Below are 26,814 nucleotides of genomic sequence, written 5' to 3'. Positions count from 1 at the left end.
TTTACTTTTAAAAAAATGAAAAATAACTATTTTAAACAACATCAACTGTGAACTGATTTGGGCGTGTGTGTGTTAAAGAGACAGACAGGGAGGGACAAAGAGAGAGAGAGGCTACATTACTTGTACTGAAACTGTTCTCTTCTCTCTTTCAATGCAGAAAAGCGGTCAATGACTTTCTCATTGAAATCAGGCATGCTGAGGACTAGTTTACTAGTTACTTTTTAGCTTGCTGCATGATCAAATTCAGCTGATGCGCATAGCAATGCACGTAATGGCCTTTCTTGAAATGCTCACGCACCTTTTGCCTTCTCTCGCCTCATCACACTGGCTCCATCGTAAGCTTGCGTAATGAGTTTGACTTTCACGTCGTCGGCAAAAAGACCGTTCAGTCTCTCCAAAAGCACACTGGCGATTGAGACTGAGGTTGATTCCGAGATGGGAAGGAACTCAAAAAAGCGCTCCTGCACTTTGTGGTTGTCTCTTTGATGTGAACTTCTTTCAAAGAGACAATCGAGTTGCACTGAACGCTATAGCCATCTTGATAGTAGTACGTGAATTGATTGATGCTGCTACCCGCTCTTTTCTTAGTTACGTTCATGGTTACGTTACGTATGACGAAAGCGCGTAAGTGCAAGCCCTCAGAAACCCATAGAGATTGTATTGAAAGCTCTGAAATTTGAAAAAAATAGATTTTACATGGGAGTCTATGACAGACTTCTGGGCGATTTTCAACCTGACTGAAATCGCCCCAAAAGGGGGGGGAGCCATTTGAAGCACGACTTTAGCCTGATTGGACATTTAGTGGCAGTGTGGCACTGTGGCAGATCAGACGTCTAGATTACAACACTGATAACTACTGTTGCCGTGATATAATTGATTAGAAAAAAATTCCCTTCCTTTTCCCGTTTGGCAGTGCGTCGCCCATATCGCCCTATTGAACAGACCGCCCCTGGACTCATTCAGCATTTATATTACTCAAACTTAAATTTAAAATGATGCTGTTGCTGCTTCCTGTTGACAAGACATATTGAGAAATAGCCCAATGTCAAAACACAGTTTGTGATATATTGAAAACATAAACTTTACTATCTACACATACATTTACAACAATAGTAATCATGTTACTTGTATTGTTTTAAACAAACAGCTAATAAACTGCACACGCACCAAAACCCCTGTTGTTTTGACAAGTGGCAATAAATTACTCATCGATATGGGGGGTGGGGGGAGGGAGATATGCTCTGTGGAAACTACCACAACTCAAAAACCACATGGAGCTGGAGATATTTTTACATCATTGGTTAGAAGACAACCTGCAGAACATATTCAGCTATATTTTAGAATGTTTCATTTTGATATTGGGGTCACCAAAACAGAAAGAGAAACGCAACACTGTTCTGTCAATCACTCATCGATTATCACAGGGAGATGAGGTTGCACGTCCTGTTAAAAATAACAGCTCAAAAACCACACAGAATCTAGGAATAACGTGGTAATCACTGGTTAGATAATTTGTAGAAGACAGCTAGCTACATTTTGAAGTGTTGCATTTTGATTAAAGTGGTTTGCCAACACGGTAAGTGTAACGCAATGCTTTTTTTTGTTAATCACTTCCATCGATATCACGCTGTAATCAATAGAAAAAGGGGCAAATGCTTGGGTTGTAGCACTGTTAAAACGAACACTATTCAAAGGCCATACGGAAACTTGGCAGGTAGCCTAGCTGTTAAGAGCATTGGGCCAGTAACTGAAAGGTTGCTAGTTCAAATCCCCAAGCAGACTAGGTGAAAAATCTGTTGAAGTCGCTCTGGATAAGAGTGTCTGCAAAATGTCTCCAAAAATATATACATGGTTGGTTAGATGAGAACTTTTATAAAGCTTCTATCTAGATTTTGAATTGGTGTGGCCGCTCCGAATTGTTGGTGCCATTTGAGAAAGAAAATGATAGCGAACCCCAGTGCGTATAACAAAACCAAAGATATTCATCTGTTTTAAGTAATTGATCTTTTGTCATCGTGTTGACTATAAATATTTATACTAACATCACCAATCTGAGGTAAAAAAAAAGGCATGTAATTCTCCCCAATTCGATGTGGTTGTATAAAGTAGTAACACATACTGTCCTCTTCATGGAAAGTAGTGTAATATACATTAATTAGATATGGCAAAATCATTCAATATCTTATGTTAGGATGATAGTAAATGAAACAAACTCACAGATTTCTTAAAATAATCACAGATATCTCACTAGTTTAACCATTTAGAGATAAAAAATAAATAATTCCTAAGCACAATTTAACCAGGCGCTTTAGACTAGAGCGTCCATAGGGTCTGTGCAGCAGACTGAACGTTTGACGTCCCTAATAGAAGAAGTCTTAGTAGCCAGGTAGGGCTTATATGAATCTGTCCTCACAGCACCACGGAGCTTCCGACCCCCAACCAGGAGACCAGCAGCGTCTCAGGGAGTCTCTCAGCTTGACAAATCTGCCACATCTGCCACACCTACAGTACAGGTAAATCTTTTTTTAAATACCTGCACAGGTAAGTGTTTTTTAAAATACCTTCACAGGTGCATATTATACATCTGGGGGGGGGGTTGTTTCTCTTCAGCACTACACTAGCAGATACTTGTGCTCTCAAGGACTGGAGCTATGAAGTGTGAACCAATTAATTAAATGATGATGCCTTCAGAAAGTATTCATACCCCTTGACTTATTCCACATTTTATTGGGTTAGAGCCTTAATTCAAAATGTATTCAATATATTTGTTTCTCACCCATCTACACACAATATCCCTTAATGACAAAGTGAAAACATGTTTTTAGAAATGTTAGCAAATTTATTGAAAAGGAAATACAGAAATATTCTATTTACATAAGTATTCACACACCTGATTCATCACATGTTAGAATCAACTTTGGCAACGATTACAGCTGTGAGTCTCTAAGAGCTTTGCACACCTGGATTGTACAATATTTGCACATTATTCTTAAAAAAATTCTTCAAGCTCTATCAAGTTGATTGTTGATCATTGCTAGACAGCCCTTTTCAAGTCGATTTAAGTCAAAACTGTAACTAGGCCACTCAGGAACATTCAATGTCGTCTTGGTAAGCAACTCCAGTTTAAATCAAATCAAATCAAATCAAATTTTATTGGTCACATGCGCCGAATACAACAGGTGCAGACATTACAGTGAAATGCTTACTTACAGCCCTTAACCAACAGTGCATTTATTTTAAACAAAAAAGTAAGAATAAAACAACAACAAAAAAGTGTTGAGAAAAAAAGAGCAGAAGTAAAATAAAGTGACAGTAGGGAGGCTATATATACAATAAAATAAAGTGACAGTAGGGAGGCTATATATACAGGGGGGTACCATTGCATAGTCAATGTGCGGGGGCACCGGCTAGTTGAGGTAGTATGTACATGTGGGTAGAGTTAAAGTGACTATGCATAAATACTTAACAGAGTAGCAGCAGCGTAAAAAGGATGGGGTGGGGGGGCAGTGCAAATAGTCCGGGTAGCCATGTTTAGCTGTTCAGGAGTCTTATGGCTTGGGGGTAGAAGCTGTTGAGAAGTCTTTTGGACCTAGACTTGGCACTCCGGTACCGCTTGCCGTGCGGTAGCAGAGAGAACAGTCTATGACTAGGGTGACTGGAGTCTTTGACAATTTTGAGGGCCTTCCTCTGACACCGCCTGGTATAGAGGTCCTGGATGGCAGGGAGCTTTGCCCCAGTGATGTACTGGGCCGTACGCACTACCCTCTGTAGTGCCTTGCGGTCAGAGGCCAAGCAGTTGCCATACCAGGCGGTGATGCAACCAGTCAGGATGCTCTCGATGGTGCAGCTGTAGAATTTTTTGAGGATCTGAGGACCCATGCCAAATCTTTTTAGTCTCCTGAGGGGGAATAGGCTTTGTCGTGCCCTCTTCACGACTGTCTTGGTGTGTTTGGACCATGATAGTTCGTTGGTGATGTGGACACCAAGGAACTTGAAGCTCTCAACCTGTTCCACTGCAGCCCCGTCGATGAGAATGGGGGCGTGCTCAGTCCTCTTTTTTTTCCTGTAGTCCACAATCATCTCCTTTGTCTTGGTCACGTTGAGGGAGAGGTTGTTGTCCTGGCACCACACGGCCAGATCTCTGACCTCCTCCCTATAGGCTGTCTCATCGTTGTCGGTGATCAGGCCTACCACTGTTGTGTCGTCGGCAAACTTAATGATGGTGTTGGAGTCGTGCCTGGCCATGCAGTCATGGGTGAACAGAGAGTACAGGAGGGGACTGAGCACGCACCCCTGAGGGGCCCCCGTGTTGAGGATCAGTGTGGCAGATGTGTTGTTACCTACCCTTACCACCTGGGGGCGGCCCGTCAGGAAGTCCAGGATCCAGTTGCAGAGGGAGGTGTTTAGTCCCAGGATCCTTAGCTTAGTGATGAGCTTAGAGTGCACTATGGTGTTGAATGCTGAGCTGTAGTCAATGAATAGCATTCTCACGTAGGTGTTCCTCTTGTCCAGGTGGGAAAGGGCAGTGTGGAGTGCGATAGAGATTGCATCATCTGTGGATCTGTTGGGGCGGTATGCAAATTGGAGTGGGTCTAGGGTTTCTGGGATTATGCTGTTGATGTGAGCCATGACCAGTCTTTCAAAGCACTTCATGGCTACAGACGTCAGTGCTACGGGTCGGTAGTCATTTAGGCAGGTTATCTTAGAGTTCTTGGGCACGGGGACTATGGTGGTCTGCTTGAAACATGTTGGTATTACAGACTCAGTCAGGGACATGTTGAAAATGTCAGTGAAGACACTTGCCAGTTGGTCAGCACATGCTCGGAGTACACGTCCTGGTAATCCGTCTGGCCCTGCGGCCTTGTGAATGTTGACCTGCTTAAAAGTCTTACTCACATCGGCTACGGAGAGCGTGATCACATAGTCGTCCGGAACAGCTGGTGCTCTCATGCATGCTTCAGTGTTGCTTGCCTCGAAGCGAGCATAGAAGTGGTTTAGCTCGTCTGGTAGGCTTGTGTCACTGGGCAGCTCGCGGCTGTGCTTCCCTTTGTAGTCTGTAATAGTTTTCAAGCCCTGCCACATCCGACGAGCGTCAGAGCCAGTGTAGTATGATTCAATCTTAGACCTGTATTGACTCTTTGCCTGTTTGATGGTTCGTCGGAGGTCATAGCGGGATTTCTTATAAGCGTCCGGGTTAGAGTCCCGTTCCTTGAAAGCGGCAGCTCTACCCTTTAGCTCAGTGCGGATGTTTCCTGTAATCCATGGCTTCTGGTTGGGGTATGTACGTACGGTCACTGTGGGGACGACATCATCGATGCACTTATTGATGAAGCCAGTGACTGATGTGGTGTACTCCTCAATGCTGTCTGAAGAATCCCGGAACATGTTCCAGTCTGTGCTAGCAAAACAGTCCTGTAGCTTAGCATCTGCGTCATCTGACCACTTTTTTATTAGCCGAATCACTGGTGCTTCCTGCTTCAGTTTTTGCTTATAAGCAGGAATCAGGAGGATAGAGTTATGGTCAGATTTGCCAAATGGAGGGCGAGGGAGAGCTTTGTATGCGTCTCTGTGTGTGGAGTAAAGGTGGTCTAGAGTTTTTTCCCCTCTGGTTGCACATTTAACATGCTGGTAGAAATGAGGTAGAACGGATTTAAGTTTCCCTGCATTAAAGTCCCCGGCTACTAGGAGCGCTGCATCTGGATGAGCGTTTTCCTGTTGATTAATGGCCTTGTACAACTCATTCAGTGCAATCTTAATGCCAGCATTGGTTTGTGGTGGTAAATAGACAGCTATGAAAAATATAGATGAAAACTCTCTTGGTAAATAGTGTGGTCTACAGCTTATCATAAGATACTCTACCTCAGGCGAGCAAAACCTTGAGACTTCCTTAGTATTTGATTTTGTGCACCAGCTGTTGTTTACAAATATACACAGACCGCCGCCCCTCGTCTTACCGGAGTCTGCCGTTCTGTCCTGCCGATGTAGCGTATAGCCTGCTAGCTGAATGTTGTCATTGTTGTCGTTCAGCCACGACTCCGTGAAACATAAGATATTACAGTTTTTAATGTCCCGTTGGTAGGATAACCGTAATCTTAAATCGTCCATTTTATTCTCAAAAGCTTGAACGTTGGCTAATAGGATTGATGGGAGAGGCAGTTTACTCGTTCGCCGTCGGATCCTTACAAGGCACCCGGATCTGCGTCCACGATATCTCCGTCTCTTCCTCACGCGAATGACGGGGATCTGGGCCTTGTCGGGAGTCTGTAGAATATCCTTCGCGAACGCCTCGTTGAAGAAAAAGTCTTCGTCCAATACCAGGTGAGTAATCGCTGTCCTGATATCCAGAAGCTCTCTTTGGTTATAAGAGACGATGGCAGAAACATTATGTACAAAATAAATTACAAATAACGCGGAAAAACACACATAATAGTACAATTGGTTAGAGGGCTGTAAAACGGCAGCCATCTTCTTCCGGCGCTGTTTGAGTTTAGATTTAGCCTTGTGTTTTAGTCTATTGACCTGCTGAAAGGTGAATTTGTCTCTGTTGGAAAGCAGACTGCACATGGTTTTCCTTTAGGATTTTGCCTGTGCTTAGCTCTATTCTGTTTCTTTTTATCATAAAGAACTCCCTAGTCCTTGCCGATGACAAGTATACCCATAACCTGATGCAGCCACCACCATGCTTGAAAATATGGATAGTGGTACTCAGTGATGTGTTGTGTTGGGTTTGCCCCAAACATAATGCTTTGTATTCAGGACATAAAGTTAATTTCTTTGCCACATTTTTGGGAGTATTACTTTAGTGCCTTGTTGCATGTTTTGTAATATTTTTCAATCTGTCATTTAGGTTAGTATTGTGGAGTAATATAAAATATGAACGCAACATACAACAATTTCAAAGATTTTGCTGAGCTACAGTTCATATAAAGAAATCAGTCAATTTAAATACATTGATTAGGCCCTAATCTATGGATTTCACATGACTGGGCAGGGGCGCAGCCAAGGGTAGGCCTGAGAGGGCATTAGCATCTGGCAACGGTTTTGGTGGATATTCCTGCAGTCAGCATGCCAATTGCACGCTCCCTCAAAACTTGAGACATCTGTGTCATTGTGTTGTGTGACAAAACTGCACATTTTAGAGTGCCCTTTTATTGTCCCCAGCACAAGGTGCACCTGTGTAATGATCATGTTGTTTAATCAGCTTCTTGATATGCCACACGTGTCAGGTGGATGGATTATCTTGGCAAAGGAGAAATGTTCACTAAGAGGGATGTAAACAAATTTGTGCCAAACATTTTAGAGAAATTAGCTTTTTGTGTATATAGAACATTTCTGGGATCTTTTATTTCAGCTCATGAAACATGGAACCAACACTTGTTGCGTTTATATTTTTGTTCAGTGTACAGTGTTGTTGGTCCATCCTCAGTTTTCTCCTATTACAGCTATTAAACTGTAACTGTTTTAAAGTCACCATTGACCTCATGGTGAAATCCCTGAGGGGTTTCCCTCCTCTCCAGCAACTGAGTTAGGAAGGATGCCTGTATCTTTGTAGTGACTTGGTGTATTGATAGACCACCCAAAGTGTAATTAATAACTTCACCATGCGCAAAGGGATGTTCAATGTCTGTTTTAGGTGCCCTACCTTAGGTGTCTACCAATAGGTGCCCTTCTTTGCGAGGCATTGGAAGACATCCCTGGTCTTTGTAGTTGAACACTGCTCGACTGAGGGACCTTACAGATAATTGTATGTGTGGGGTACAGAGATGAGGTAGTCGTTCAAAAATCATGTTAAACACAGAGTGAGTCCATGCAACTTAATATGTAAGTTGTTAAGCACATTTCTACTCCTGAACTTATTTAGGCTTGCCATAGGAAAACTGTTGAATACTTATTGACTCAAGACATTTCAGCTTCTCATTTTTCGTTAATTTGTAAACATTTTCAAAAACGTTGACATTATGGGGTATCGTGTGTAGGCCAGTGACCAAAAAACACCACAAAATGGTGAAATAGTCAAGGGGTGTGAATACTTTCTGAAAGCACAGTATATCATGTGCTGTATGTAATTGCCACGCTGTAGATGAAGAGGGCTGACAGCTCTGTGTAGTCATCATTGTGATATTTGTCATAACACTCTGGAACCCCCCTCCTTTGGTCCTCAGCAGCCCCCCAGCAGTGAGGAGGCAGGACCCAGTAATATGAGGACAGAACCACCCCAGCCATTCCTGGAGGTGCTGACTGAAGAAGTGGCCGTCCTCAGAGACAGCAGCACAGCAGACACACACAGTGGAGGACAGGAGGCGCTAGGAGACAAGGTGTGTGTGTTACTGTCATACACATAACACAACACACAATATATTTTAATTAATGATGCTACTAAACAAAGGTAAAGTGATGATGACACACAGACCCAGTGGTCAGTTTGAACTCTCCTCTGGTCTCTTTCCAGGAGGGTCAAAGTGAAGCGACCCCCAGCACCAGTGGAGGGGAGGCAGGGAGATCCACTCAGGGAAGGGGGGCAGACACCCCAGCTGTCACTCAGAGAGGGGCTCCCTTGTTGTACTCCAAACCATCAACCTCAGGTAACAGAGACAGACAGGAATAGACTGTTAGTTTGATATTGTGATTTTATTTGGTCTGAGAGAAAAGATGAGGCACATTGACTGTTTCTGGAGTAATACATTCTATTACGTGTGTGTGTGTGTACCAGGCCTGTCTAAGAGAGAGTGTCTGGAAATGCAGAAAGCAGAGCTGAACACATACAAGCGTGGCAGAAACCTGAGAGACAGACCAAGAATCACTTACACAGAAGAGGAGGTCCCCAAAGATGACCACTACCTCTGTGAGTCTTTCGCTCTCTCAACCAGTGAAATAATCACAACTCGCACATGTGCTCATACTTTACTTTTGACTCTATTTTTATTTGCGAATGTAATGCTCACACTGTAGAGTCAATGTGGTTGGTGAAATAGACATTCTTACCCACCAATACCTAAATCTACCCGCATTTTTCGGGTGGCGTGTCTTAATTTTATGGCCTGGTCATTTAGCGGACGTTCTTATCCAGAAATGTATAATTCCTGTTTGTTCCTCTTGTTCTTTTCCTCTCTCTGGCTCTCTCTCTCTCTACCTCTCTGCATGTCTTCATCATCATGATAACTGACGTTTAACATATTCTATTTATCTTTTTCTCTCCCAGACTGTGAGGACTGCAAGTCTTTCTTCATGGAGGAGTGTGAGCTCCATGGTCCTGCTCTCTTTGTCCCTGACATCCCTGCCCCTCTAGGAGCCCCTGACAGGGCCAGACTCACCCTGCCGTCCGGCCTGGAGGTCAGGACATCAGGCATCCCTGAAGCAGGACTGGGGGTATTCAACCAAGGAAACACTGTGCCTGCAGGAGCCCACTATGGACCTTATGAAGGAGAGATCACAGACAAGGACCAGGCCATGGAGAGTGGATACTCCTGGGTGGTGAGAGGAGTGTGTGTGTGTGTCATCGCGCTGTGCTTACATTTTGTCCAACCTGATCAAAACTGTAAATATGAATTGTTGTTTTCCTCAGATCTACAAGAGCAAACACTGGGACGACTACATTGATGCTGGGAGAGACACTCACTCCAACTGGATGAGGTAAGCAACACTGAAGTCAGTCCTCTTCCTCCTCCTGTTTCTCTCTGTAAGTACAGAGGAATTCTCACAGTCCTCTTCCTCCTTCTGTTTCTCTTTGTAAGTACAGAGGAAGTCTCACAGTCCTCTTCCTCCTTCTGTTTCTCTCTGTAAGTACAGAGGAAGTCACAGTCCTCTTCCTCCTGTTTCTCTCTGTAAGTACAGAGGAAGTCTCTCAGTCCTCTTCCTCCTGTTTCTCTCTGTAAGTACAGAGGAAGTCTCTCAGTCCTCTTCCTCCTCCTGTTTCTCTCTGGAAGTACATAGGAAGTCCTCTGTAGTCCTCTGTAGCTCAGCTGGTAGAGCACAGCGCTTGTAACGCCAAGGTAGTGGGTTCGATCCCCGGGACCACCCATACACAAAAAAAAAAAAAATGTATGCAGGCTTGACTGTAAGTCGCTTTGGAGAAAAGCGCCTGCTAAATGGCATATTATTATTATAAGTCTCTCAGTCCTCTTCCTCCTGTTTCTGTCTCTGTCTCTCTCCTGTTTCTCTCTGTAAGTACAGAGGAAGTCTCTGTCCTCTTCCTCCTGTTTCTGTCTCTCTCCTGTTTCTCTCTGTAAGTACAGAGGAAGTCTCTCAGTCCTCTTCCTCCTCCTGTTTCTCTGTACCTACCTGTCTCATACTCTATTTGATAGTTGATAACCTCAAGAAATATATCTCTTGTACATAATTAACCCTCTCTCTCTCTCTCTCTCGCCCTCTCTCTCTCTCAGGTATGTGAACTGTGCTCGTAGAGAAGAAGAACAGAATCTGGTGGCCTTCCAGTACAGAGGAGAGATTCTATACCGCTGCTGTAAGCCTATAGCTGTTGGAGAGGAGCTATTGGTTTGGTACGGAGAGGAGTACGCCAGAGACCTGGGCATTGTCTTCGACTACCTCTGGGACAAAAAGAGCTCTGCTAAAGGTACTTGACTCTCTCTCCCCTCTTCCTCCTCTCTTCATCCCTCTCTATCTTCCTCTGGAACATTAAGAGCACTGCCCTTACTAAACTCAGCAAAAAAAGAAATGCCCTCTCACTGTCAACTGCGTTTATTTTCAGCAAACTTAACGTGTAAATAATTGTATGAACATAACAAGGTTCAACAACAGACATAAACTGAACAAGTTCCAGACATGTGACTAACAGAAATGGAATAGTAACAGTCAGTATCTGGTGTGGCCACCAGCTGCATTAAGTACTGCAGTGCATCTCCTCCTCATGGACTGCACCAGATTTGCCAGTTCTTGCTGTGATATGTTATCCCACTCTTCCGATGATGCTGTGACACACCGCCCCAGACCATGACGGACCCTGCACCTCCAAATCGATCCCGCTCTAGAGTACAGGCCTTGGTGTAACGCTCATTCCTTCGACGATAAACGCGAATCCGACCATCACCCCTGGTGAGACAAAACCGCGACTCGTCAGTGAAGAGCACTTTTTGCCAGTCCTGTCTGGTCCAGCGACGGTGGGTTTGTGCCCATAGGCGACGTTGTTGCCGGTGATGTCTGGTGAGGACCTGCCTTACAACAGGCCTACAAGCCCTCAGTCCAGCCTCTCTCAACCTATTGCGGACAGTCTGAGCACTGATGGAGGGATTGTGCGTTCCTGGTGTAACTCGGGCAGTTGTTGTTGCCATCCTGTACCTGTCCCGCAGGTGTGATGTTCGGATGTACCGATCCTGTGCAGATGTTGTTACACGTGGTCTGCCACTGTGAGGACAATCAGCTGTCCGTCCTGTCTCCCTGTAGCGCTGTCTTAGGCGTCTCACAGTATGGACATTGCAATTTATTGCCCTGGCCACATCTGCAGTCCTCATGCCTCCTTGCAGCATGCCTTAGGCACGTTCACACAGATGAGCAGGGACCCTGGGCATCTTTCTTTTGGTGTTTTTCAGAGTCAGTAGAAAGGCCTAAGTTTTCATAACTGTGACCTCAATTTCCTACCATCTGTAAGCTGTTAGTGTCTTAATGACCGTTCCACAGGTGCATGTTCAGTAATTGTTTATGGTTCATTGAACAAGCATGTGAAACAGTGTTTAAACCCTTTACAATGAAGATCTGTGAAGTTATTTGGATTTTTAGGGTCCTGAAAAAGGGACGCTTCTTTTTTTGCTGAGTTTATATCCTCCTCTGTTCACTCCTCTTACATTGATTTTTTTTAACCTCCTATTACATAATTATTACTCATTTCTCAATTGAAAGTCATCATTGATGTTAAATATATTTTGTGTTGTGTATTATCATACTGGTCCTGCATTTTCTCTGTTCATGTCAAGTGGGCTGGAAAAATAATGATCATGCATGCACCTTGTGAACTTCATTTCTCTTATTTTAATTACTCTCTCTTTCTCTCTCCCCTCCATCTCTCTCAGATGTGAACGCTGAGTCGTCCCACTTCCAGATCTTCTCGTGTTCTGGCTGTCCGTTCTCCTTCACCTCTCAGATCTTCCTCCTCAAGCACATAAAGAGATGTCACCATGATGAGTATGTCAGACTGTTGAGGAGTGGAGAGATCAGATCAGAGAATCTCATGTCCGCCAGCAGCTCACAACACCATGGAACCACATCAGGTTCCTCCAATCCAGCTCCCACCAGGAAACAGAGAGAGACGGACAAGCCACGACCACACCGCTGTTCTCAGTGTGGGAAGAGCTTCATTAAAGAAGATAATCTCAGAACACACCAGCGCGGTCACACAGGAGAGAAGCCGTTCCACTGCTCCCAGTGTGGGAAGAGTTTCAGGGGGTCAGGAGTGTTAAAGATACACCAGCGCATTCACACAGGAGAGAAGCCGTTCCACTGCTCCCAGTGTGGGAAGAGTTTCAGTCAGTCACAACATTTAAAGAGACACCAGCGCATTCACACAGGAGAGAAGCCGTTCCACTGCTCCCAGTGTGGGAAGAGTTTCAGTTGGTCAGGAGAGTTAAAGATACACCAGCGCATTCACACAGGAGAGAAGCCATTCCACTGCTCCCAGTGTGGGAAGAGTTTCAGTTGGTCAGGAGAGTTAAAGATACACCAGCGCATTCACACAGGAGAGAAGCCGTTCCACTGCTCCCAGTGTGGGAAGAGTTTCAGTCAGTCAGGAGATTTAAAGATACACCAGCGCATTCACACAGGAGAGAAGCCGTTCCACTGCTCCCAGTGTGGGAAGAGTTTCAGTCGGTCAGGAGAGTTAAAGATACACCAGCGCATTCACACAGGAGAGAAGCCGTTCCACTGCTCCCAGTGTGGGAAGAGTTTCAGTCAGTCAGAACATTTAAAGACACACCAGCGCATTCACACAGGAGAGAAGCCGTTCCACTGCTCCCAGTGTGGGAAGAGTTTCAGGGGGTCAGGAGTGTTAAAGATACACCAGCGCATTCACACAGGAGAGAAGCCGTTCCACTGCTCCCAGTGTGGGAATAGTTTCAGTCAGTCATACAAGCTAAAGAAACACCAATGTTCTAAAAAGAGTAAAGAACTTTAGAATTCTCTTGAAATTGGACGGTGATGTATGTAATGTTCTATCAATAAATACAAATGAAAAGCATTCCAGGTGAGCTGGTTGAGAGATTGCCAAGAGTGTGCAAAGCATCAAGGCACAGGGTGGCTACTTGAAGAATCTCAAATATAAAATATTTTATTTGTTTAACACTTTTGGTTACTACATGATTCCATATGTGTTATTTCATAGTTTTGATGTCTTCACTATTATTCTACAATGTACAAAATAGTAAAAATCAAGAAAAACCCTTGAAAGAGTAGGAGTGTCCAAACTTTTGACTGGTACTGTACATAGACACTGTTGAATTATTTGTATATAAATTATATTCATAGAACTACCAACACTAACAATGTTTTCTCTCAATGTAATGTGTAATTGTAATAGAATTTGATAGACAGAATTGTATTTTATAGTATGAACATTAAAACAATGAACTCTTACATAAATGATGTATAAAAGTGTTTATTAAACTGAAACGTATACCTCCCAAGTTATAAACATGACAAGGTTTTAATCCAATTTTATGTTTAATAATAAAATACGTCTTTACTCTGGGTGAGTTGTTAATATCTGACACTAATTACACAAGATGAACACCAGAGGAGGATCCACTCATCTTCTCCATCCTTATCATTCCATGAATTCACTGTTGATTTCCTGATGATGGTGATGTGCACTCCATAAGTACATTTAAACTTTGATGATCCATGTTTACTAGAAGTCTCTCTTCAGCCTTGCAACATTTATCAACTGAGCAGGAATGGTCAATGAACTTACCTGTGTGTGACCCTGGATGGAGATAAAGTCATTTCATTTGACCATGAATTCAATTAATATAAACCATTTCATAACACCTTTCAGTTGTTTATAATATTTCAAATAAAAACCACTTGAATACACACTACAGGAGGACTGCTGCTTTATGGCAGATTAGCATTTGATTAGCTCCAAATAAAAACACACATTTTTGTTGTAGCCGAAGACAGAAACACCTGATTCAACTCATCGAGGGATTGATGATTAGTTGACAAGTTGAATTAGGTGTGCTTTTCCAGGGAGGGCTACAATTAAAATTAGTACTGTTTAAATCAAATTTGATTTGTCGCATATGATGAATACAACAGGTGTAGGCTTTACCTTGAAATTATTGTTTACGAGCCCTTCCCAACGAAATCAGGCCACACCCGGCCATGATTATAGACACCTGTGTGTGTCCTTTGACACGATATAAACTTGTGACCCACAGTGTTTGTCACCTGATGAAGACAGCTTGTCTGTCAAAACGTTGGTTATAAAAATAAAAAAATTAATTGCTTACACACTAAAATTACAACTTTCCCACAATTAAAACCTTACACTCAAGGAGCAAAACACCGGCCTAGATTTGCACAACTAAGCACATTGTCAGCTTCACACTTTTTGCAAAACATTACACACAGTAATTTGCAAAACACTAAACACACTTGTATGCATTTGACACAGAAATGTATCATGATGTCATTTCCTTGCAATTTCAAAGCAAAGGCTTTCAAATGAACACACCCATGAACCAATTGGTTAAACACAGCCACCAGGTGTGCACACACACTGGTGCTTAATTGTAGACACACCAATCAGGTTTAAGCACTATAAAAAGGCAACAGGAAAGTTCACCTGTCTTAAAAAAAAAATGGACGGTTTCAGAGGAAGAGGAAGAGGGAGAGGAAGACCTGGAGGAGGGGTAGGACATGCACAAAGAAGAAGACAACCAAATCTGTGTAACGAAATTCGTGCTACAATTGTGGACCATGTAATAAACCACGGACTAACACTGAGAGTACAGCCTAATCTAAGCAGGTACACAGTGGCATCAATAGTTCAGACATTTCGCCAAGAGCACAGGTGAAAAACGTATCTTCTGTCAACAGAAAATCCATAGCTTACTGCATGTACTATATCAACAGTTTTGGTATTGTTGGGATCTATTTTCTTATAATTAGATGTGATGCCTAGCTTAAAAATAATACATTAATGATCAAACATAATAGGGTTGTGCTGTACTGATATAGATTGTTTAACATAACAAGCTGTGACTAATGTGAGGAACCGTTAGGGGGGAGGCTGAGATAGACTTGTGACACACACACACACTGCCTCTTTGTTAAACCGCTCAAGGACATGTGTACTGCAACAATGAAGAAGAGGAAACTATGTCTGTGGTTGCTGACTCTCGAGACAAGTTGCAAAAACAACTGATGCCCGGCAACCGTGAAGCGCCAAGAGGCTGTGACCAGCCTGTGCGCCAACGATAGGCTGAGTAAGTTTAAACCACGCTCAGCCTCTACTCTGACAGGACCGCTTTGAGCGGGAACTATCTCTGTCAGAGTATTAAAGAATAACTTTGTGTTTGAGCAGTTAGTTCTCTGTTAGCCCTGTGAGGTGTTACAGTGAGCCCGTATATACGAAGATTGCATTTACCATTTATTCGCTTGACTAATTATATTAATAAAAAAGCTGAGAATATATTCAGTAACTTAGTGTTAAATTCTGTTCTGATACCAGATTCGAATGACACAACTTAACAATTGGTGACCCCGACGTGATCTGGTAGAAGGACTTCGCTGGAACTTGTCCGGCCGATTAGCCATTGCTGTCGTCGGACGGTGCACAAATCCTGACCGGTCAGACAAAAAGGTAAGCAGACACCTATTGTGAATAACTAAAGTTCTGCATATTGGCATTATCCAAATTTATTTTGTGAGACACCTGTTTGATGTAAGCTACCAAATTGTATAATTCATAAAGTTGAAAACGTAATTAACAATTATTAGTTGACTGTATGAAGCGTGTATTGTGGTGAATGCAATTTTAAAACTGATCGATCGTTGATGATATAACGAGTGAATGAAATATGCTAGGTAGTAACTACCAGTTGTGTATGTGGTTACTCGGCGTACTTAACCGGAATGTGTGTGGGTAAACGTAGGTACAGTGGGGAGAACAAGTATTTGATACACTGCCGATTTTGCAGGTTTTCCTACTTACAAAGCATGTAGAGGTCTGTAATTTTTATCATAGGTACACTTCAACTGTGAGAGACGGAATCTAAGACAAAAATCCAGAAAGTCACATTGTATGTTTTTTAAGTAATTCATTTGCATTTTATTGCATGACATAAGTATTGTCATGGAAAACCTGCAAAGTCGGCAGTGTATCAAATACTTGTTCTCCCCACTGTATAACAACGAATGTAATGTACTAGATACCGGGTATCAAGTTTGATTGTGGTTATTAAGTCTGGGACTATTATTAACGAAACTGAGTGAAGTTTGGGAGGCCAACCCAATCGTGTGAATTAAGTACATTAGATATTAGTCGGCGCACTAATATCGGTTTGAATGATCCACGGATAATAAATACAGGCAAGGTCCCGTAGCTGTACGGGCTAGGTTCTCTCCAAGGCAAGGTCCCGTAGCTGTACGGGCTAGGTTCTCTCCAAGGCAAGGTCCCGTAGCTGTACGGGCTAGGTTCTCTCCAAGGCAAGGTCCCGTAGCTGTACGGGCTAGGTTCTCTCCAAGGCAAGGTCCCGTAGCTGTACGGGCTAGGTTCTCTCCAAGGCAAGGTCCCGTAGCTGTACGGGCTAGGTTCTCTCCAAGGCAAGGTCCCGTAGCTGTACGGGCTAGGTTCTCTCCAAGGCAAGGTCCCGTAGCTGTACGGGCTAGGTTCTCTCCAAGGCAAGGTCCTGTAATTGTGAACATATTACAGGCTAGGTTCTAGGTTATACTGAGGAGGTTTACTGAGTGTATGTAGTACATTTGATATTAGTCAGAGATCTAATATCGGTTTGGTTGACCTACGGGTAAATAAAAGGTTGGGGACCTGAGTTATATCATTCAATTCAGCGCTAAGGAAATAGATCACTAGGAGTAATAAATAAACTTGGATAGTTCGATCACGGTAGATTACAATTAAATATGACCAACCAGGAGACTGAGAGGGTGCTGAAAGCATTGAAGTCAGCACTAGAAATGAATGGGGGTAAAGACGGTAAGGATTGGAAAGAACGGGGGGAGATTCGATGGGGATGTTCCCCATAAAAGTGCTGCCAAAACCACCACCAGCCCCGACCGGACAGGGACAGATCCAGTCGACCCACTCCACCACTCCAGGCCCAGCTCGGACTCCACCCACAAAGGTACCAAACCCCGTTCAGCAATACCAGTCCTGACAGGAGTATCTCTAAAGCCCTAGTTAGTTTAGATAAACTATCAGCTGAAATGAAGAGCATGGCTGGAGTGGAGGAAAACAGACTGTTTTCTTGGTTGGGTGAGTGGTTTGGTAAGTATGCTGCACTGGTGGTTACTGGATTTCTGACCCTAAAAGTCTGTTACAGATGTCGTGCACGCTGCTGGTATGATGTCGTGCACGCTGCTGGTATGATGTCGTGCACGCTGCTGGTATGATGTCGTGCACGCTGCTGGTATGATGCCTTTGCTGGAGGCACAAGAAGGAGATGCAGACACTGAGTCTAGCTTTCGGAGGAAAATGGGGTTGACAAAGGATGACCCTTGGTTTGCTATTGGTGAGGTGGTGGAGTGACACCCTAGTGGGTGTCTAAAGGGGGAATCAAAATTCCCTGTTTGTGTTTTTATGTTTTATAAATCCATTTTAACTATTGTGAATGTTTGTCTTTCCTTATGTGAAGGTTTGAAGTTCCTGGGTGGCTGGTAGCCAACCTAGTACAAGTTAGGTGTAGATGGAAGGACTGAAGGCCTTTTTATTATCATTATTGCCTATTAATAAAAGTTTTGATTATTAACTGATTAGCTAACTAGCATAGACAAAGATACTGATGATGGGACTAGAGGACAGGGGAACAGGACTCTTGCGGGTCCCGCAGCATTCTGTCAGGAATGGGAGTCAAATTCCAGAGTCAAGTTCGGGACAGGATGGGACAGTATCAAACAGTCCACAGGAAAGGTCAGTACAGGAATAGTGTTAAACTATTTTGGGAGGAAATATGTAATATGTGTAGCATTTCATAAAAGAAAACCAACAATGTAGGCTAGGCCTAATATAGTTTACTTAATAGAAATCGATAACAAAATAAATTGTAATTTCTCCTCTCCCAGTTCGCTCTCTGTTAGGTCCAGTTGTAGCTTCTGTAGTTACTAGGCTGCCTCAATTGCCAACCTACATCAGTTGCAGCCAAGGACCCATCACTAACATTAACATTAAACCCAAGGATAGATGTTTTAGCTCAATTTGATGGAGTTCAGTTGTCTTTGACAACAAAGGAACGAAGTACATGGCTTGTAAAACATTCTGCGGTTTAATCAAATAGGCTACGAACCTGAGAGCGGGCATACTGTAGCTGCTCAACTCCCAACAACTTTACTGTCAATCCCAATTGTTCGAGTATTTAACTAAACCGTGCCATCTGAGGTGAAGAGTGAAAAAAAATTTGATTGACTTATGCAGTACTGCCGCTCAGGTTATACATATTTGATGATCATGTTGTAAATGTCAATGCCTTGTAAATGTTAATATGTGCGCAGTGCTCAGCTGTAGGCTACAGTTTTATGCCTGTGCTGAGCAGACCATCCTGCTGGGGTCTCTGTCCTCATCCTCCAGCCTTAATCCATCAATATTTAGGTCATTGATAGAATAAGACTTAGGCCTACAGTCAGTGCATTTAACTAAAATATGTAAGACAACCACATGTCACAGTCGCATATTGCATTACTGAAATTATTGTAAATACTTCCTAAACAAACACAATAGCCTACATATTTCTGCGCGCAATGGGATGGGAGTGATTTTTATCGGGAAGGGACAGTAATATTCCAGGGATATAGAACTGTTGCGGGATCAGGACAGCACAGGAAAACAAATTACAGGACAAGATGGGACAGGAATTCATTTTCACTCCCATGTCAACCTCTAGATGGGACCACTTAAGATGGAGAGGTAGAATTTAGCCATCTATCTAGCTAGGTAGCTACTGTATCTGATATGGTGGTCCTCTGTAGCTCAGCTGGTAGGGCACGGCGCTTGTAACGCCAGGGTAGTGGGTTCGATCCCCGGGACCACCCATACACAAAAATGTATGCACGCATGACTGTAAGTCGCTTTGGATAAAAGCGTCTGCTAAATGGCATATTATATTATATTATGTTATATGTTCAGGTGATTTCTGCTTGTGCCACTTGTACATGAGCCAACATTATAGCTACACCTGCACACTCCCATTAGGATGATTTCGATGATCTGAAGACCTATTTCTCAAAGATGGAATGGACCCATCTAGTGAAATGTGAGAAAGTTCGGTACAGAAACTTGAAGAGGAACCACCTGGCTATGCTTACTATAGGTAAGTGTCCCAGATGTAGCTGAACAGTGACAAAATGACAATTTTGCAAAGATATTTATAACTTAACCCACGATAGTTAACCTGTGTCATTTATAGTGGGAGCAAATGACGCATAGTCAGGGTTGCCAGGTCTAGCTGAAATTTCTAGCCCAATGACCACTCAAACCCCGCCCACAAGGGCTGAATAGCAGGCATAAAATGTTTTTCCATAATGTTATCGAGCGAATTATGAAGGAATATAGACGTAATATGTATCGACGTAGGCTAAGAAGAAAATTAGGTTTCCATTTAAATAATAGTTATTGTGAGCTTAAAAATAGATCGCAAGAGAAAATAGAATTTGCCCTTATTAAACTGGCCAGATCATTTTCCATCAATGGATGTTGATTTAACTTGTTTTGACTGCTATGATTAAGCAATAAGGCCCAAGGAGGTGTGTTATATGGCCAATATACCACGGCTAAGGGCTGTTCTTAGGACTTATCCCTTAGCCGTGGTATATCAAAAATCAAATAAGTCGGAAGTTTACATACACTTAGGTTGGAGTCATTAAAACTTGTTTTTCAACCACTCCGCAAATGTCTTGTTAACAAACTATAGTTTTGGCAAGTTGGTTAGGATATCTACTTTGTGCATGACACAAGTAATTTTTCCAACAATTGTTTACAGACAGATTATTTCACTTATAATTCACTGTATCACAATTCCAGTGGGTCAGAAGTTTACATACACGAAGTTTACATACACTTTACATACACACATACAAGTTGACTGTGCCTTTAAACAGCTTGGAAAATTCCAGCAAATGATGTCATGGCTTTAGAAGCTTCTGATGGGCTAATTGACATCATTTGAGTCAATTGGAGGTGTACCTGTGGATGTATTTCAAGGCCTACCTTCAAACTCAGTGCCTCTTTGCTTGACATCATGGGAAAATCAAAAGAAATCAGCCAAGACCTCAGAAAAAAAATGGTAGACCTCCACAAGTCTGCTTCATCTTTGGGAGCAATTTCCAAATGCCTAAAGGTACCACGTTCATCTGTACAAACAATAGTACGCAAGTATAAACACCATGGGACCACGCAGCCGTCATACCGCTCAGGAAGGAGACGCGGTTTGTCTCCTAGAGATGAACGTACTTTGGTGCGAAAAGTGTAAATCAATTCCAGAACAACAGCAAAGGACCTGCCATAAAAACGCCAGACTACGGTTTGCAACTGCACATGGGGACAAAGATGGTACTTTTTGGAGAAATGTCCTCTGGTCTGATGAAACAAAAATAGAACTGTTTGGCCATAATGACCAAATCAAATCAAATTTTATTGGCCACATGCGCCGAATACAACAGGTGCAGACATTACAGTGAAATGCTTACTTACAGCCCTTAACCAACAGTGCATTTATTTTTAATAAAAAAGTAAAATAAAACAACAACAAAAAAGTGTTGAGAAAAAAAGAGCAGAAGTAAAATAAAATAACAGTAGGGAGGCTATATATACAGGGGGGTACCAGTGCAGAGTCAATGTGCGGGGGCACCGGCTAGTTGAGGTAGTTGAAGTAATATGTACATGTGGGTAGAGTTAAAGTGACTATGCATAAATAATGAACAGAGTAGCAGCAGCATAAAAAGAGGGGGTGGGGGTGGGGGGCAGTGCAAATAGTCCGGGTAGCCATCGTTATGTTTGGAGGAAAAAGGGGGTACCTTGCAAGCTGAAAAACAACATCCCAACCGTGAAGCAAGGGGGTGGCAGCATCATGCTGTGGGGGTGCTTTGCTGCAGGAGGGACTGGTGCACTTCACAAAATAGATGGCATCATGAGGAAGGAAAATTATGTGGATATATTGAAGCAACATCTCAAGACATCAGTCAGGAAGTTAAAGCTTGGTCGTAAATGGGTCTTCCAAATGGACAATGACCCCAAGCATACTTCCAAAGTTGTGGCAAAATGGCTTAAGGACAACAAAGTCAAGGTATTGGAGTGGCCATTACAAAGTCCTGACCTGAATCCTATAGAACATTTGTGGGCAGAACTGAAAAAACGTGTGCGAGCAAGGAGGCCTACAAACCTGACTCAGTTACACCAGCTCTGTCAGGAGGAATGGGCCAAAATTCACCCAACTTATTGTGGGAAGCTTGTGGAAGGCTACCTGAAACGTTTGACCCAAGTTAAACAATTTAAAGGCAATGCTACCAAATACTAATTGAGTGTATGTAAACTTCCGACCCACTGGGAATATGATGAAAGAAATAAAAGCTGAAATAAATCATTCTGTCTACTATTATTCTGACATTTCACATTCTTACAATAAAGTGGTGATCCTAACTGACCTAAGACAGGGAATTTTTACTAGGATTAAATGTCAGGAATTGTGAAAAAATAGTTACATGTATTTGGCTAAGGTGTATGTAAACTTCCGACTTCAAGTGTACGTCTATATTATTCTCAGAGGCTACCCGGAACATATCCCAGTCCGCGTGATCAAAACAATCTTGAAGCTTGGATTCTGATTGATCAGACCAGTGTTCAATAGTCCTTAGCAGGGGTGCTTCCTGTTTGAGTTTCTGCTTATAGGAATGGGAGGAGAAAAAATGGAGTCGTGATCAGATTTCCGGGGAGGGCGTTGTATGCATTGCGGAAATTAGTGTAGCAGTGAGCTAGTGTTCTTCCAGCTGAGTGCTACAGTCAATATGCTGATAGAATTTAAGTAGCCATTTTCTCAAATTTTCTTTGTTAAAATCCCCAGCTACAATAAATGCAGCCTCAGGATATATGGTTTCCTGTTTGCGTAAAGTCCATTGAAGTTCCTTGAGGGTCATCGTGGTATCTGCTTGAGGGGGGATATACACGGCTGTAACAATAACCAAAGAGAATTCTCTTGGGAGATAATACGTCGGCATTTGATTGTGAGGAGTTCTAGGTCAGGTGAACAAAATGACAATTACACCATGAGACGCTAATCATGAAACAAACCCCCCACCCTTCTTCTTCCCGGAGAGATGTTTATTCCTGTCGGCGCAATGTACTGAGAACCCAGATGACTGTATGGACGGGGACAGTATATCCCGAGAGAGCCATGTTTCCGTGAAACAGTATGTTACAATCCCTGATGTCTCTCTGGAAAGCAACCCTTGCCCTGATCTCGTCCACTTTGTTATCTAGGGACTGGACATTAGCAAATAATATACTCTGAAGTGATGGGCGTTGTGCGCGCCTCTCATCCCGCGGCGTTGTTTTGGGTCGGCATCTGGTATCAGTTCCAATGCCCTGGTTGGTGCGGACAAAGGATCCGCTTAGGGAAAGTTGTATTCCTGGTCGTAGTGTTGGTAAGTTGACGCTGCTCTGATATCCAATAGTTCTTCCCGGCTGTATGTAATAACACTTAAGGTTTTCTGAGCTAATGATGTAAGAAATAATACGTAAAAAAACAAAATACTGCAAAGTTTCCTAAGGACAAGAAGCGAGGCAGCCCTCTCTGTCGGCGGCATTTCTACATGGCCATATACCACAAACCCCGGAGGTGCCTTATTCAGATTCAGAAATCGTGAATGTCCTCAGAGGCAATTCACATATAAAAAAGTATACTTTTTTAAATAGCAAAGGATGTTTACAATGAAGTAGGCTGGGTAAGTGCAATTTCATAGTTAAAGTGCAAGTGATAAAGGGTAATTAGTCCAACATTTTGTTAAGTTGCAGAATTGCATTCGGAATAAAAGAGTACCTGTGGCCAGGAGCTGGAATTCAAGGTGGAGTGGGTGGGAAGAGTCAACCGCTATTTTATTTGCCTTCTGGAGGGCTCTGCCCAGGCAGAGAGATGACAGTTCTTGCTGTTGCTGCCCCATGATTTTTCTGCGAGTCCTGACTATCCTATTCTATCCACGTAGTCTTCAGATATACTATATATTCTATCCACATACTGTCCATAATGTCTATACACCCATCACATATATACAGTACCAGTCAAAAGTTTGGACACACCTACTCATTCAAGGGTTATTTGTACTATTTTCTACATTGTAGCGTAATAGTGAAGACATCAAAACTATGAAATAACACATATGGAATCATGTAGTAACCAAAAAAGTGTTAAACATATAAAAATATATTTTATATTTGAGATTCTTCAAAGTAGCCACCCTTTGCCTTGATGATGGCTTTGCACACTCTTGGCAATCTCTCAACCAGCTTCTCCTGGAATGCTTTTCAAAGGAGTTCCCACATATGCTGAGCACTTGTTGGCTGCTTTTCCTTCACTCTGCGGTCCAACTCATCCCAAACCATCTCAATTGGGTTGAGGTCGGGTGTTTGTGGAGGCCAGGTCATCTGATGCAGCACTCCATCACTCTCCTGCTTGGTCAAATAGCCCTTCCACAGCCTGGAGGCGTGTTGGGTCGTTGTCCTGTTGAAAAACAAATTATAGTCTCACTAAGCGCAAACCAGATGGGATGGCGTATCGCTGCAGAATGCTGTGGTAGCCATGCTGGTTAAGTGTGCCTTGAATTCTAAATAAATCACAGTGTCACCAGCATAACACCATCACACCTCCTCCTCCTCCTCCTCCTCCATGCTTCACGGTGGGAACCACACATGCGGAGATCATCTGTTCACCTACTCTGCGTCTCACGAAGACACGGAACTAAAAATCTCAAATTTGGACTCATCAGACCAAAGGACAGATTTCCACCGGTCTAATGTCCATTGCTCGTGTTTCTTGGCCCAAGCAAGTCTCTTCTTATTATTGGTATCCTTTAATAGTGGTTTCTTTGCAGCAATTCAACCATGAAGGCCTGATTCACGCAGCCTCCTCTGAACAGTTGATGTTGAGATGTGTCTGTTACTTGAACTCTGTGAATCATTTATTTGGGCTGCAATTTCTGAGGCTGGTAACTCTAATTAACTTATCTGCAGCAGAGGTAACTCTGGGTCTTCCATTCCTGTGGCGGTCCTCGTGAGAGCCAGTTTCATCACAGCGCTTGATGGTTTTTGCGGCTGCACTTCATGAAACTTGACTGACCTTCATGTCTTAAAGTAATGGACTGTCGTTTCTCTTTGCTTATTTGAGCTGCTCTTGCCATAATATGGACATGGTATTTTACCAAATAGGGCTATCTTCTGTATACCACCCCTACCTTGTCACACCACAACTGATTGGTTCAAACGCATTAAGAAGGAAATCAATTCCTGTTAATTGAAATGCATTCCAGGTGACTACCTCATGAAGCTGGTTGAGAGAATGCCAAGCATGTGCAAAGCTGTCATCAATAAATATATTTTGATTTGTTACTATATCATAAAAATAAAGAAAACCCTTGAATGAGTAGGTGTGTCCACAAACCTTTGACTGGTACTGTATATACTGTATATTGATACTCCGACATTGCTCGTCCTAATATTTATATATTTCTAATTCCATTATTTTACTTTTAAATTTGTGTGTAATGTTAGATATTACTGCACTGTTGGTGCTAGGAACGCAAGCGTTTTTTGCTACACCCGCAATAACAACTGCTAAACGTGTGCGACCAATAACATTTGATTTGATTTGACTATCTTGCCCAATCTATTTTTCTGTGCAATGTTGATATTCCAAACTAGCAGGTGAAGCAGTAGAACAGAATGCTCTCAATTCATGGTTTATAAAAGATAACTATGATGGTTAGATCAACATAAACAAAAGTGCAGTTTCCATAGGAAATACAGTCTGTTGGCCTTTCTTAAAAGTAGTGTCAGGACACTGATCCCAGGACAGCTTGTTGTCAATGACTAGCCTAAGGTATTTTTACTCCTCCACTATTTCGATGGGCTCACCTTCTATAAGTGATGGTGTGTACATGGTAGTGTTCCTTCGAAAGTCAATCACCATATCCTTTGTTTTTGATGTGTTTAATTTTAGATGGGATGACTCGCACCAGACAGTAAAGTCATACAGAGCCTGTCCGTGCTTGGTCTCATCCCCTTCGAGGAGACTGACCAAAGCAGTGTCGGCAGCATATTTGACCAGGTGGTGCCCTGGGAACTGGCTCCGGCAGCTGTCTGTATACAATATTAATGCTATTATAAACTTGTTACCAAAGTAATTAGTAAAAAAACAGTAAAAAAAATATATGTTTTTATCATACCCTTGGTACACCGTCTGATGATATACCACGGCTTTCAACAAATCAGCATTCAAGGCTCAAACCACCAAGTTTATAATTAAGCAATAAGGCCTAAGGTTTTGTGGTATATGGCCAATATACCACGGCTAAGGGCTGTTCTAAAGCACGACACAACTTAGAGTGCCTGGATACAGCCTGTAGCCGTGGTATATTGGCCATATACCACAAACCCCTGAGGTGCCTTATTGCTATAATAAACTGGTTACCAACGTAATTAGAGCAGTAAAAATAAATGTTTTGTCATACCTGTGGTATGTGGTCTGATATACCACGGCTGTCAACCAATCAGCATTCAGGGCTTGAACCACCCAGTTTATGAATGGAAATATATCCCATTTGCTCATGTGCACAACTATAGATAAATCCGACAGGAGAGTTTGAGTGATGAAGTTGGACATAGGATCTCGAAATCTGTGCAAGAAACAGTTAGACGAATTTCAAAAAATGAATGTTAGGCTATTTCCTGGCAATTGTGCTGTTAATATGTGCCAGATGTTAAGACTACAAACCGTTATAAATGGCATATTTGCAAGATTTACTTGTTATTTCAATAGGCATAGGCTGCTGACAAAAATCTGGTTTATAATTGCAATTCAATGTTGCCATGGTTTGCTGAGCTAGATGCAGGTAGCCTATAGCCAACATCTAATTTCAGGGAAAAGTCCACAATGAAACTGACATTAAATGTGGAGATTGATACATTTGCGAAAGAGCTGTAACCATGGTCACAATTGATAACTTCAAAATTAATTAACTAAACATGGCCATTAATAATTGCATAATAACACAAGGCTACAACAAACTGAAGTTATATAATATTTATTATCTATCCATTTGCCAGCTCCAGGTAGGCTACACAAGTGGCACAAATTGATTTGGTATTACTCCAGTGATATCGTCATTTCAACATAAACTCAGCAAAAAAAGAAACGCCCTCTCACTGTCAACTGCGTTTATTTTCAGCAAACTTTTTTAACATGTGTAAATATTTGTATGAACATAACAAGATTCAACAACTGAGACATGAACTGAACAAGTTCCACGGACATGTGACTAACATACATGGAATTATGTGTCCCTGAACAAAGGGGGGGTCAAAGTCAAAAGTAACAGTCAGTATCTGGTGTGGCCACCAGCTGCATTAAGTACTGCAGTGCATCTCCTCCTCAT

General features: G+C 42.5%; 1 protein-coding gene across 1 annotated transcript in view; it reads left to right on the top strand.

Moving 5' to 3' along the window:
- The window catches only part of LOC311107258 (uncharacterized protein), a gene marked incomplete at both ends in the record, with an annotated part of 120,472 nt that overhangs the window by 14,187 nt on the left and 79,471 nt on the right, over positions 1–26,814 (top strand). Inside the window, 7 exons of the mRNA XM_084149738.1 lie at positions 8,163–8,315; positions 8,450–8,582; positions 8,711–8,842; positions 9,200–9,471; positions 9,563–9,630; positions 10,380–10,570; positions 12,021–12,290. Coding sequence (XP_084005864.1) covers positions 8,163–8,315; positions 8,450–8,582; positions 8,711–8,842; positions 9,200–9,471; positions 9,563–9,630; positions 10,380–10,570; positions 12,021–12,290 — 1,219 coding nt within the window. The remainder of the gene's footprint in view (positions 1–8,162; positions 8,316–8,449; positions 8,583–8,710; positions 8,843–9,199; positions 9,472–9,562; positions 9,631–10,379; positions 10,571–12,020; positions 12,291–26,814) is intronic.

This window comes from Coregonus lavaretus, assembly GCF_964263955.1.
Source record: "Coregonus lavaretus genome assembly, chromosome: 32".
Classification (NCBI taxonomy): Eukaryota; Metazoa; Chordata; class Actinopteri; order Salmoniformes; family Salmonidae; genus Coregonus; species Coregonus lavaretus.
This window is presented reverse-complemented; position numbering and strand designations above follow the sequence as displayed.